At 33.1% G+C, this 13,202-nt stretch overlaps 1 protein-coding gene across 3 annotated transcripts; it reads right to left on the bottom strand.

Moving 5' to 3' along the window:
• Nucleotides 1-2,282: 2,282 nt before the first annotated feature.
• LOC131073785 (E3 ubiquitin-protein ligase RZFP34) lies at nucleotides 2,283-7,617 on the bottom strand. Of its 3 annotated transcripts, none has more exons than XM_058010287.2 (13): nucleotides 7,461-7,617; nucleotides 6,883-7,014; nucleotides 4,896-4,983; nucleotides 4,696-4,755; nucleotides 4,489-4,521; nucleotides 4,301-4,378; nucleotides 4,029-4,072; nucleotides 3,872-3,912; nucleotides 3,675-3,757; nucleotides 3,441-3,532; nucleotides 3,123-3,192; nucleotides 2,872-2,913; nucleotides 2,283-2,746 (listed from the first exon to the last, which is right to left on the bottom strand). In XM_058010287.2, the coding sequence occupies exons 2-13, from the start codon at nucleotides 6,951-6,953 to the stop codon at nucleotides 2,606-2,608; spliced, it is 843 nt and encodes a 280-aa protein (XP_057866270.2). In that variant the 5' UTR covers nucleotides 6,954-7,014; nucleotides 7,461-7,617; the 3' UTR covers nucleotides 2,283-2,605. The 3 variants fall into 3 exon arrangements, with proteins under 3 accessions (XP_057866270.2, XP_059073064.1, XP_057866269.2); XM_059217081.1 differs by lacking the exon at nucleotides 7,461-7,617 and adding an exon at nucleotides 7,130-7,398; XM_058010286.2 differs by lacking the exon at nucleotides 7,461-7,617 and adding an exon at nucleotides 7,150-7,397.
• Between the last annotated feature and the right edge of the window lie 5,585 nt (nucleotides 7,618-13,202).

The following is a 13,202-nucleotide window of genomic DNA, read 5'->3' as shown; positions in this document are numbered from 1 at the left end:
GGATCAAGAGTTGTCTTTTGGTATAGCAAGAAGCAGAAGTCTGTGGCTCTGAGTTCTACAAAAGCATAATACAAAGCAACTACCATGGCAATGTGTGAGGCTATATGGCTTCAAAAGTTATTGGTAGCCTTGTTTGGTCAAAGGGTTGAGACTACAGTGATACACTGTGACAATGAAAGTTGCATTAGATTATTTGAGAATCCTGTGTTTTGTGGAGGATTGTTGAACTACAGTATATACCTACAGATCAACAAGTAGCAAACATTTTGACAAAGGCTTTGGAAAAGGCAAAATTCATCATCTTCAAAGATAAGTTAAGTGTCATGAAGAATACCTTCCTCGCTAAGAGTGAGTGTTAGTTTGTATAGCTCAAACAAGTGTCTCCATGCATGCCCAAGATAATTAATAGGTAGTTATTATGTAGTTATTGATTTTTCTCTAGCGACTTCTAGGAAGTAATTGGAAACCTCCAAAAAGTACTTGTCAAGATAATCTTAGCCATTAAGATTAGATCGTGGCCGTTGATTTTTTCAATGAGAGACTATAAGAGGAGATCGATGGGCATTTGGAGAATACAATTTTTGAGAAAGTTTTGCAGTGATAGCAAGGGCGCGGTGATAGCATTGCATGCAGCAGTATTGGAATTTCAGCAGTAGAAATCGAGGGAAGAATTTTCGAAGAAAACTATTGCCGGAGCTCTATCTATAAGAGACAAACAGTTTCTGTAACTCTTGATTTGTTGAAGTTTAATAAAATTCCTCATCTGCTGAACTAGTTTTGCCTTCGAGGTTTTTCCAGAGACAGTTTGTCCAAAATTATTGTGTTTATTATTGTTTTGTGTATTTCTTTCTCTATTCCTGTGATTTTATTTGTGAAATTGCAAGTGTGTTATTTGCAATATTTGCAGTGAATTAATTTTCTGCAGTCAAATAATATGTTTAGATAGGAGCTTAATAATCAGTAATTTCAATAGAATTTTCACATGTTGGTTATGTACCATGTAATCATTGAAATCTACAAGACAACATTGATGCATTCTGCCAAATAGTCCACGTGCCAAGTTTATGCTTCCAAATGAACATTAGCTCTTCAAGTTCCTATCTTCTAGATTTTCGCCTATTCATTCATATGCTTATCCCTTAACACGAAATATCCTAATACTTCATAGAAGACCCAATTCAATTCATGCAAATGCTTAGAAGCATTGTCGAGAGGCGTCTAAGTTTTGTAGAAGACCGTACAACTAAAATGGTTAAGGGTAAGAATCAAGCATGCTAATGAAATATTCAATAACTTGGAGAATATTTGGAAGTGTTTGGGATGATGCTATTGATATGCTTTTAGTATCTTTGAAAGCTTCAAAAAGGCAATAAGACTGGTATATTTGCACAAAGATGGTAGAGATGAGGCGGCATGATTTCACTCTTAAGGGTTTTCCTGCATTAGGTTTCTCCAACGTGACTCTTGTGTCTATCCGTCCTCTGGTGCATTTATGAATTCATTTCCTTTCTTCTTTTATCCCTGCCATTAGTTACTGTCTAAAGCATAAGAATCGGTTGTGAACATCTTAAAACAAAAATAGCATTTCTTCAGAACAGCAAATGAGATTTCAATCCAAGTTCACATGGGAAGTTAGAACCCTTACTTTGTTACACTACATCGGACTGTGAGAAGCATTTATTTGTGGGCTTAGATTCTTGTTAAAGTAGCATAGAACTTGTGAACAATGCAAAGGGAAAGTAAAATCCGTGTTAATGACATTGGAATATTCAAGTCAATTGAATCATCCTAACACCGGCAATAAAACAATGTCCCTCTAAGTCTAATCCAAGTTCACATGGGAAGTTAGAACCATTACTTTGTTACACTACATCGGACTGTGAGAAGCATTAATTTGTGGGCTTAGATTATTGTTAAGGTAGCATAGAACTTGTGAACAATGCAAAGGGAAAGTAAAATCCGTGTTAATTACATTGGAATATCAAAGTCAATTGAATCATCCTAACACCAGCAATAAAACAATGTCCCTCTACGTCTACTAAAGATCCACTGCCATCATTAGCCAAAAAGAACTCAAGTTCCCATACCATTCTAAAAGCTAATCTCAACAAAAATGATCAGTTTGTGTATTCAAATTCATTCTTAAGAAAAGGCAGACATTTTAAATGGAATCCTTGATAAAATATATAAATTGAGTCAATTGAATAGAACAGTGAACACTCGTGCGATTTCGTAACATACATGAAGCAAAATTTTGAAATGAAATTGTGGGGACAACATCATATCCGAAATTAAATACTGCATTGATCTCATCAGGAAATGTTCGCAATCACAAACAAATTTGCAGTTATACTGCGACTGAGAGTCTGACAGACAGATATGGCTTGTAGCATTTTATCGAGCAATGCAGAACATCTGCATGCTAGATCTGCTGAATACTTGCTTGCTGCAAAGCAGCGCTTTCAAAAGACACAGCAGCTGCAATGAATTCTGTGAACCACTGCCGGTGCATATTAATTTGCAGCAAATAACTTATTCATGGCTGTGAATAAGAAACCTTCCTCATCATCAGGAGGTTGAAAGTGATCACCAAAGATTGAGCATATCAAACTCTAGATGCACAGGAATTTTCAGGGCCTCCTCTTGTCTGCCGAGTGTTATAGGAATCACATGTTTGACACTTGTGTGCAATAATATGAAAATTGACTTCAGAGGTTACTCCACAGTCATTGCATAAGATCCATACCTGCTTAAAGGCAAACAATGAAGTGAATAAACAAGACTCTGGTGTTGTATTTTTTCTTAAGTGCACTGCAGGTACATTCTCAAATCTACTTCCAGATCACATCAAATGAACATTAGTCATCTTACCATTCTGTTCTGGTAAATTGCCGGCATAGGAGTTGCAGCAACCTACAGAATAAATGAAACAGTCAAAAGTAATACACAAACTCGCCAAACTGATTGCCATAATCTAATAGCCAGTTTCCAAATTTTACTAAATCAATGTTGACATAAACCATACAAAAGCATATTTTACATAAAATTTGTTTTACTTCTTAAGTACACTTAAAGATGTTAAAAACGTGATGATAAAGACGTTGTAATAATCAAATAGCTACCTCTTGGTCAATTCTTTCCCACGCTGTAGACATATCACAAATAGATTTTGAACACACTGGGCATGCATATCTGCAAGTACAAATATATGTTAGATCGAAATGCATTTGAAAGAGAATACGAGACAATACAGCTACATATGTAATTTGACCTATTTCCTCAGAAAAATGCAGTGTGTTCACGGAGTGAAGCCTATAAGTGTCATTCACAAGCTATTTAAAACAAGAGTGATTCACAAAGGCATAAGATATTACATAGCAGACTTAACTAATATATATCAAGGTCTCAATTCAGGTATTACAGCCCTAAATATAGCTTACCGTCGATGTTGCTGCATCTCTGCTAAGCAATCCTTGTGTATTGTGTGACCACAAGGCAAAACACTGATTTCCTTTATAGACTCAAACAAAAACTGCATAGAAAGAGCCCTATAAACATTTATGGAAAAAGAAAAAACTATAATCTCTGGAAAGTAGAATAAAAATGCAGTATCTATGCTACATTTATCAAACTTGTATTAATTTAAAGCTTTAACTATAAATCGTGTCACCTACCTCAAAGCACACAGGACAGTTGTGGTGCATCGCTTTTTCGACACAAGGGTGGTGATCCTTCAAAGAGATAGAGTAGCAACATCCTGGAAAAAGGTTCATAAAGAAAGTATATTATTATTGATCTATTGATATTCTGAAATAACTGCCATAAAAGGAGAGAAATTGATAAATCCAGCAAAAGTCAAGAGGAAACCTACCACACTCATAGCAGTGGAAGAACTCATCCTTCAATCCAATTCTGAAAAATAGCATTAAATAGCCAGAGTTAGCTGCAATAAATCCATCTATGTTCAGTTTCAAAGTAATTTGAAGTCTACCAAGAACAGGAGATAACAATTTTAAAAGAGAATATACCTGCAGATGCCACAACCATCACAGTGGTATTTTTGTTTTGAATCCTGGAAAAGAATATATTGATAAATTTCATTAGAAATAAAAACATTTGTGTTCTGTTTTTAGCTTTTGATTTAACTAATTTATTGCCTTGATGCATTTTTTTTGGTATGAAGTAAGGTAGACAAACTTTTCCTTGAACATTGTATGTATTTTTTGAAGCTTTTCTAACACATCTAAACTATATTCCAGAAAATAAATACTACAAAAACTAAAAGAGATTTAGAACATACATCATCATCATAGAATTTGCACGTCTCACAAAAGTACTTCCCCATACAGACACCACAATTAACACAGTTTTGTTGAACCTGCACCCATTGAAATTGCAGAATCAGGTATAAACCATAATACATTGATCAATAGAATTGAGCACAAAAATTAACATGAATGAAAAGTTAAATCATTATCCATTTCTTACCTCTTGTTCAGTACTACAAAGTGAACAGATGACCTGCCAAAATAGAATAAATACAAATTAAAACTGCAGTGTAGAAAAGAGTTTTAAAACTTGCAACATAGAAATCTTTCAAGTCTTACTTCCACTCAATACTATAATGCTATAACCTGCTAAATAATTTCATAATTACAAAAAATATCTGACAAGAAAGGGCAAGAGATAATATACATTTTGCACATCATGACGAGGAATATCATGCCTGTCAAGTACATCAACCTCCATAGAATTCTATTTAGGCACACCACAAGCCAGCACATATATGCCCAAAGTTTAGAAGTTGATACAGAGTGATCTTAACCTAACATTGGAAAATAAAGAATAAAAAATCAAAGATCATGACTGAATAGACAGAAAAAATGGAGACATACTTTGGCCTCATTATGGCAATGCCTGCAGTCAAAAACTTCATCACAGCATGGAGCCCTTATTTGGCATCTTCGACGGTAATGTGAACACCTGCCATAAATTATCATTATCAGTATATATTATATAATGAAATCAAAAAAGTTAAAAGAGTAGAAATCATTCTGGCACATAACACTTGTATCTTCTTCTGTATATAATTGATGTTTTGACTCAGAACAAATAGTACAAAACACCATGCAAAAACAAACATACATTAATATTGACAGGTATGGGAAAACAAGGCAGAATAAACACCGGCAATTGCACTTCTCAGTGCAAGGGTTATGCCAACAGGCATTTTAGTTTAAAGCCACTGATTCATATCCTGAAAGGTTAAACTTAAATGGATGAGCAGACTCTTATAGCAGCCACCCATTGCATGGCATAACAGCAACAACAACAAAAGCAAGAAACTATCTTCCCAACAAAACCTCCATTATCAAAGAACAACCATCAGCATAACAAGGACTGAATCACAAGAATACCATGCTGTGCATATCTAACTTTATCTATCTGAAGAGAAACAATAATGAAGAAAGAGTGATTAATGCACCTCTAACAATAATTAACAAAGTTTGAAATACAGGGAACTATGCTTATAAATGCAAATAGTGAAACACAGCATTGCTGGAATTCAAACTTTAAAAACAAGCAATGTTTATAAGAAAGCCCATTCTTAGAAATGTCTTGAGCACACAACTAATGGCCAAAAAAATTCCTTCCACTCAATTCTATACAAACGAGTGTAATAGGTAAATAATGGATGGGCAGCAAGACCGAATTGGAGTAAATTGTGAGTAATTGTGTGGTGAAGTATATGTCACTTAAAGTGTTAGGACAAAAGGTAATGACATAAAAGCGCCCACTTCCTGACTCCTACTAATAAGGGCTTGAAACACCAAAACATAAAAAGAAGTAATGCATATCCAAGACGGTTCGCTCAGACTAAAATTTTACGAGAGAAGATTTATTTTGCTGAATATACATTAGGTATAAGCCGACTATTTTTTATTTCTCAACATCGATAGACCAGTTCAAGAGTCCCGAGAACTACAAAACTACAATTTCTTGCCCCTCAAAATGACGTCCTATTAGCATTCGATTTCAAAATCAAGGAAAATAATTCCCACAAAAATCGTCGTGTCCGAAACTTTGATATAGAAAGCTAATATGATTCTTTGGGTCCCTGCCTTCTCCGCGTGCCTACAGAGATATGGACTCCATTGCATAAACATGGGATAAAATCTCACTTTACCTTTAGACTGTTTCAATTCAGTACCGTCAGGTTTTGACCTTATAACCAAGCCTTAGTACACACAGAGAATTGCCAAGCTGACTATTTACGAGTCAAATTCATTACTTTTCCTGACAATCAGGCAAGGGAATCAACAATTTTTTTCCTCTGTATCAGAGATTGTATGCATAAAAATTCATGTACGAAAAGAAGAGTTCAGCCTAAGAGAGCAATCAAAAGCATAAGCAACATTAAAGAAATGTTTTCTGCTATTCAACGCATCATCATCCTGATGATGAATCAAGCAGTGGGATTAAAAACGTGGATGATTTCACAACTTTATCCCAGGTCTTTTTCAGACCCTTTATTTTTAAAAATAAATAATAAAATTATGAAATTTAACACTTTAAATTTATTTTCAAAAATTAGAAAATTAAACTCACAAAGATTGCCATAAGAACAAATCTTCGCCAGTGGGGGTACAAAACACAACCCAAAAAAGCGCGTTTGTGAGATGAAAATTCCAATGTATAAGAACTCACCCAAACGCACCCAAACTTAAGACAAAAACCAAAATACAAACAAAACAAGATTTGAATGGGAAATGTTGTGTAGAAGAACACAATACAATTAATGATACCATGATAGCAATTTCTGAAATGAATTGTGTAGATGTTTTTTGTTTTAGGCAAAATGATCTTAATTTAAATACTGACCCATGCATCTTGAACCCCTTATTATGCATATCCTCCATGGTAGCTTCCGGGTGGCAGCAAGCAACTTCCATTTCACGATCCAATATTTTATTTACCAAACTAAACCCAACTCTTGCCTGATCAGCAATATACCTGTACAAAACAAAACTAAAAAGTTCAGGACCTATTACCCCCAAAATTCACTACAATTACAGAATGCACGGAAATTTTCCAATCATACAAAACTAAACCCAACTAATTCGCTCACTTGCTCTATCAGCAATGTACCTGTGCAAAACCTAAAAAATAAAATCCACAACTCACTGATCCCCAAACAAACTATCCATTTCAAAATGGATAGAAATTTTCCAATCAAAACGCCCACGAAATTAAAAGCCCTACTAGACCGCAGCGCCACTGTAGCGATCGAGATTCGAACCTGCGGCCTCTGCAGGGCAGTGGCAGCCCTTAAATCCCACTACCCAACACAAATACCGCCCCGCTGTTCTTAAATACCATAGCCCAAAAACCGCCGTGCCTCTATCGCTAATTTAATATTAAAAAAACAGAAAGCAGAAAACAATAATTTCAACACCAACCTGTGGAAAAGAAAACCGGCTATTCTAAGAAAAGCGATATAAAGGGGGGTTTCGGGGAATAAAGTCGTCGTCCAGGTGTCCAAGGAACGAGCAACTTTTGAAACAGAAGGGAGCCTGTTTTTATAGTGATTCCCTAGCGGGAAATCTGTGCCGTGACTTCACGTCAGAAATTCGTTTCGAAAGGGGCACTGAGTTGCCGAGTTTGACGGTCAATTTTACCACTCCGTTTGACTGACTCAACGGTGAAACTATAATTTTATATTTTATGATTTGAGGTGAAATATGAGTGCGCCAACCAAAAAAACGATGGCATACAAAAATAATTAAAATTATAAAATAGTTTTCCAGTAAATAAAATGAATTTTAAATTAAAATAATAAAATAGTTAGTAAATGAATAAAATGTATTTTAAAGTAGTATGTTATCTATAAGTAAAGGTAAAAGTAAATAACAAGTCTAGACAGGTAGCTGGCTTGGATTGTGGGTTTGTTTCCTATTGATCTTGGGTTTGACTCTCAGACTTGGATTCAATCGATGTACTAATGGGAAACCATTGGTGGGTGAATTAAAAAAAAGGTAAAAGTAAATAAAATAACTCTTTTTTAACATAAATATTTTATGTAAAAGTAAAGTATAATTGAAATTTTATTATTTTATTTATTAAATAATTTTAAAAAAATATTCTTTGGAAAATGCAAATAAAGAAAAATACAATTGATATAACTCCTCATAATATATCTTTTTATATATGAACTATTTTACATAGATTTTTTTTTAAATGAGTATTTTGATTTATTATAAAATAGATGAAATATTTGTTAAAAAAAATTAAATTGATTTTATGATTTTATAATAAAAATTTATTATCATAAACATTCATATTCATAAATTATATAATATTTACAAAGTGTTCTATAATAATTTTGTTTTTCAATATATATGTATGTTTTGGAGCTCAAATTACAGTTACAATAATAGAGTGTAACTAATAATAAAATTTGTATCTTTTATCTTAAAATAATTTTATTTAAGATTAAAATTATAAAGATAATGAATGAAAAATTTTCTAGAAATATAATTAAAATTCAATACAGAAATACTTAAAATATATTAGAAAAATTAATATACAATAATTCTAAAATAAAATAAAACAAAATGATTCTAGATTATATAATTTTTCAAATATCTATATTAATAAAATATAATATGAAAAACATCAATATTAAAAAAATTACACAATTTTTACTAAAAAATTTTAATTAAACGAAATCTGTTGAATTGATGAGTTAATAATAGATTCATTGAGATTAAATCAGATTCAATCCCCCGAACATATTAACTTAAACAGAGGCTTCTAATCTAAACATAGACTCCTTCCTAATTATATAACACCCTATAAATTGTTTTCAAAATATTATACCAAAATCTGTCCAACTCGTCTTAAAATTGAGAAACTTCGAATAAACATAGAAGTTCCTTTTAAAGAAAGAAACTTTCAATCCCCCCCTCCAAGCAATCCCAAAATTTTAAATTTAAACAACATAACTGAAACTCTAAATTTGACAGTCAAAGAAACTCCGTTTATCACATAAAAAATAGTTTTATAAACAACCTGGAACGTATTTGTCCAACGCATTTAAAAGCAGAAGCACCTGCCCAACATAAACCAAATACCGGTAACAAATAAAAAAGCTTGGTTGCCCGATTTTATAGAACAATATTTTGAAGGTGTGGCGATTGGCCATTGGTTAGCGCTGTTCATGGAAGATGACAGGGCTCGCCCATCGGATGGAGAGCGTCATTATCGGTTGAAGTGCGGATAGAACCGCCACGTCATCTGTTGTGGATTTTTGTGCAGATGGGCATTTAATACATGTAAAGTGATGTGAAAACACCGACCATGCATGGAGCCAATCTATGCTTTCTTATCCTCATCTGATAAGCTGGAGCCAATCTATGCTTTCTTATCCTCATCTGATAACCTCTCTTACGTGTATCCACTTGTAATATATTATTATTAGCAGGTGCAGTAAGCTTCTTAACAGGACCGTGGATGTGAATTTCTTGTTCTTTGTGTGATGCATACATATCCACAAGGTTCTATACAACAATGAGAATTGTCCAACTTTTAGTATTATAATATTTTGAATGTTTTTATTTGTATTGGGTTTGTTTTGGTTGGGTTGTACTTTAGTTCTAAGTGGTATATAATGCGTAAGGATTAGTAAATTAATTATATTTTGATTGATTTTGAGTTTACATATTTAAGCAATTGAGATTAATTTATAGTTAATTAATATATTGTCTTCGATTGATTCTATGAGCATTTTAACGAATTAAATTTAAATTTTTGTTTTCATATTCAATTTCCAAACTTCTAAGATTTTAATTTGAAAATGGGTTCATATGATCCCTTTGTTGTGAGACATTACACATTGACTTGAGTGCAAAATATTCAAATTAGTTGTATAAACAAACAAACCCCGACTCATTATTGTCATCTAAGAATCCAAGACCTAGCATGCCTCTACAAGTCATTGAATACATCTAGAGCACATCAAGGAGCACCATTCAATAATATCGCATCAATATGGCATCAATAATTGCATGTGACTAGACATATTGCATTATTGCTTCTTGTGTCTTCAATCATGTTCAAAACCATTAAATCAAATTAAGGGGCTTTACCACAAAAAAGACCCTTACTTGGCAAGCTCCCAAAAGTGCTTGTCAACACCACTAATCATTTATTGCAAATTTAGATATCTAGGCAAACATAAATCTAAAACTTACAAATAGATTAGTCATTGACACAAAAGTAGATTTTGTGCATAGAGTTTGTAACCATATGTATAGAGAACATTTTTAAACATACAAAAATGATCAAGAGCCTTGGATAATTAATTTTTGGTCCACAATTGGTCCCCTAATTAACATAAAGACAAACCATCCTATGTCATCTAGTATAACCTTGTCATGTACCTAGGTTAGATCTATTTATCTAGAAGGGTAATTTGTTTTGCTCTATTCTAAACCCTAGTTCTTATAGGGTTATTCCACAATAATGGGTTACAAACCCATGACAAACAAAAATTATAGGTGGCCAAAACAATTTGACAAACACATTCAAATGTTGTACCTTCATTCAAAGGACCCCCTTTGCTCAAAGGTATTATCCATGTACCCTTCAAGTGAAGGTGAAATTTAATTTTTTTTTAATAAACTAATGCACCCTTCGAGCAAAGGCATTTTTCTTTTAAGAAAAAGTTTATAAGCTCAAAATGGTAGTTATTTTGTCATTTTGAGCTATAGGGAGATAAAGAGAATTGACAGCGACTAAAGGAACAGAGAGGGCTTTGCAAACCTAAGATCTTAGTGTTGATATGTGGCGACTGATCAGCAAAATACTGTACACTCAGCACGTATTCTCACACGGGGTCCGGGGGTGGCAGCTTCCGAGAAAAAAATTTTGCCATTTTTTGTTGATGAAAACAAACATTGTAATAAAACCCTAAAAAGTCTGACTTTGTTTGTTGCCCTAAAAACGCATGTTATAAGCGGTCGGGATGCTTAAGGCATTGTAAGGTTGATGTACTATTTTTGCTGGATAATAAGAAAGATTGGACGACTGTGTATGGTGGATGTAACCCATTCTGGGTGAACCACGTTAAATCTTTGTGTTATCTGTATCCTGTTTTATTTCTTTATCTTTTGTATTTAAATCTGCATATGATTGTTAGTTCATATTTGCTTTGGATCTGCTTGAAACCCTAACACTTAGCCACCACCTATGTAGCCACATCAATTTTGTACTGCTTCGAGTGAGTGCCACGTAAGCACCCAAGTTGGTGGTCAATGCTTTTTATTTTTGGTTTTTGTTGATTGTTTTTGTTTCTAGTCTTTGTTTATACCCAACAATTTAGCATAGGTACATGGTAAACAGTAGCTTCAAGTATTGCAATAAATTTGACTACTACATGTTTTTGGCACATGAGATGTAAAATAATTCGTGTTTGTTATGATATTGATTTGGATTCCTCTTCATTTTGCATGTGTTAGACAACCATGGAACAATGACAAAGTTATATCACTATGTAAGAACAAACCCTAATTAAAGCATGCCAAGCATATGCAACTAAGACACATATATCCAAAACCCTAATAAAATGAAAGTGTTCTAATAAAATCATATTTGAAAAACCCAACATTGTCTAATATGGCTTGTTGAATTCGTGATCATACTATTTTATATACACCTTCAAGGGAAAATGCCCCAACTTAGATAATCTGCTTATGACAAATAAAATTTTGAGTCTAGATAATAGGACAACCACATTATTTATCATACCATGTTTATACTTGACCATGAGATGGAATTTTTGAACATCTCATCTACTTGTAATGTTTGTACTTATAAAATTCTACTTGTTATGGCAAGTATCACATGAGTTTATGGTTTGTGTGCACTATGATATCATTTTCCATAGGAAAATGTTTCCACTTCTTTATTATAGAAAACATAGCATATAACTTTGTCGCAGTGTTGCAACTTAATATGAGCTCTTTGATTATTTATGAGTGATAAAATGTAACCCTACCTACTTGCAAAAAATCTACACCCATTTCAGAATCATTTATATATTCCTCTACCTCAAAGGTTGCTTGCAAGTTAGGATGGGAGCTATATTGATTGTATTTTTAACTCCTCAAATGCTTCCTACTATTTTATTGCCTCAATGGAATTTTTTTCCTTTGCAACTCATAACTTGATATAACAAGACGATAATATATATAAGAATTTTTTCATGAATTTTTTGAGGTGCTATGTCGCACCTACAAAGCTCCTAATCTCACTCATAGTAGTGGGCATTGGACAATTAATAATCAATTCAACTGTATATGCATCAATCCTTATCTCTTTATCACCCACCATGTGAGTAAGGTACACTAAAGAGGGTTTAGAATATTTAAACTTCTTGCCATTCAATAATAATTTATTCTCTCTAGAGATTTTAAATGGACTGTAGATTTCATGATACGCAAATTCTCCCAAGGCCATAATCTCCTCTTGTGTGGCCTCGATCCAAGGCTCATGCTCCTTAAAAGAAAGGGCTTCCTTCACAACATTAATTTTAACATTAGTAAAAATAAATACACAACAAAACTCTAGTTGGCTATACTTGATCAATTGAATTGTGTTGCTTTGTCAACCTTCTCAAGGGTGTAATAAGAGGTTCCTACTATTCTCCCTTTGAAATTTCTAAAACTTCTTCTTCCTTTACATCCTCCTATCCAACCTATTGTTCATCAAGATGTACACCTTCTCACTTCTTAATATTTGTTTTAAATTGCATTGTCAACTTCTAGATTTTTCTTGCAATTGTGTAAAATTAGATTTTTCTTTTTAACAAGTCTATATATGTGATTTCATTTAGGGATTAATCATTCATTTTCTTAGGTCATCAACAATATTTTTAAAAAAATCTAATACTATGAATGTAAAAATTCAATGTGAATCCCTTGAATTATTTTGATATATACCTTTGCATCACTCAACTCTTGAGGGTATTTAATTTAAATTCTCTGAACTTGAAGTCAATTGTCGATAGTTCTAATTTGATTGACCTTGTGTTATTTCTAATTTTCCCAATCTCTCTAAAATCTTAGACATGGCCTAACTCTTAATAGAGTTAAATATCATTCAACATAGCATTCACTAGCTTTTGAATACATGATAAGAAT

The sequence above is a fragment of the Cryptomeria japonica genome, chromosome 1, assembly GCF_030272615.1.
Source record: "Cryptomeria japonica chromosome 1, Sugi_1.0, whole genome shotgun sequence".
Lineage (NCBI taxonomy): Eukaryota > Viridiplantae > Streptophyta > Pinopsida > Cupressales > Cupressaceae > Cryptomeria > Cryptomeria japonica.
Note: the sequence above shows the minus strand (reverse complement) of the source record. Positions and strands in the feature narration are given on the sequence as shown.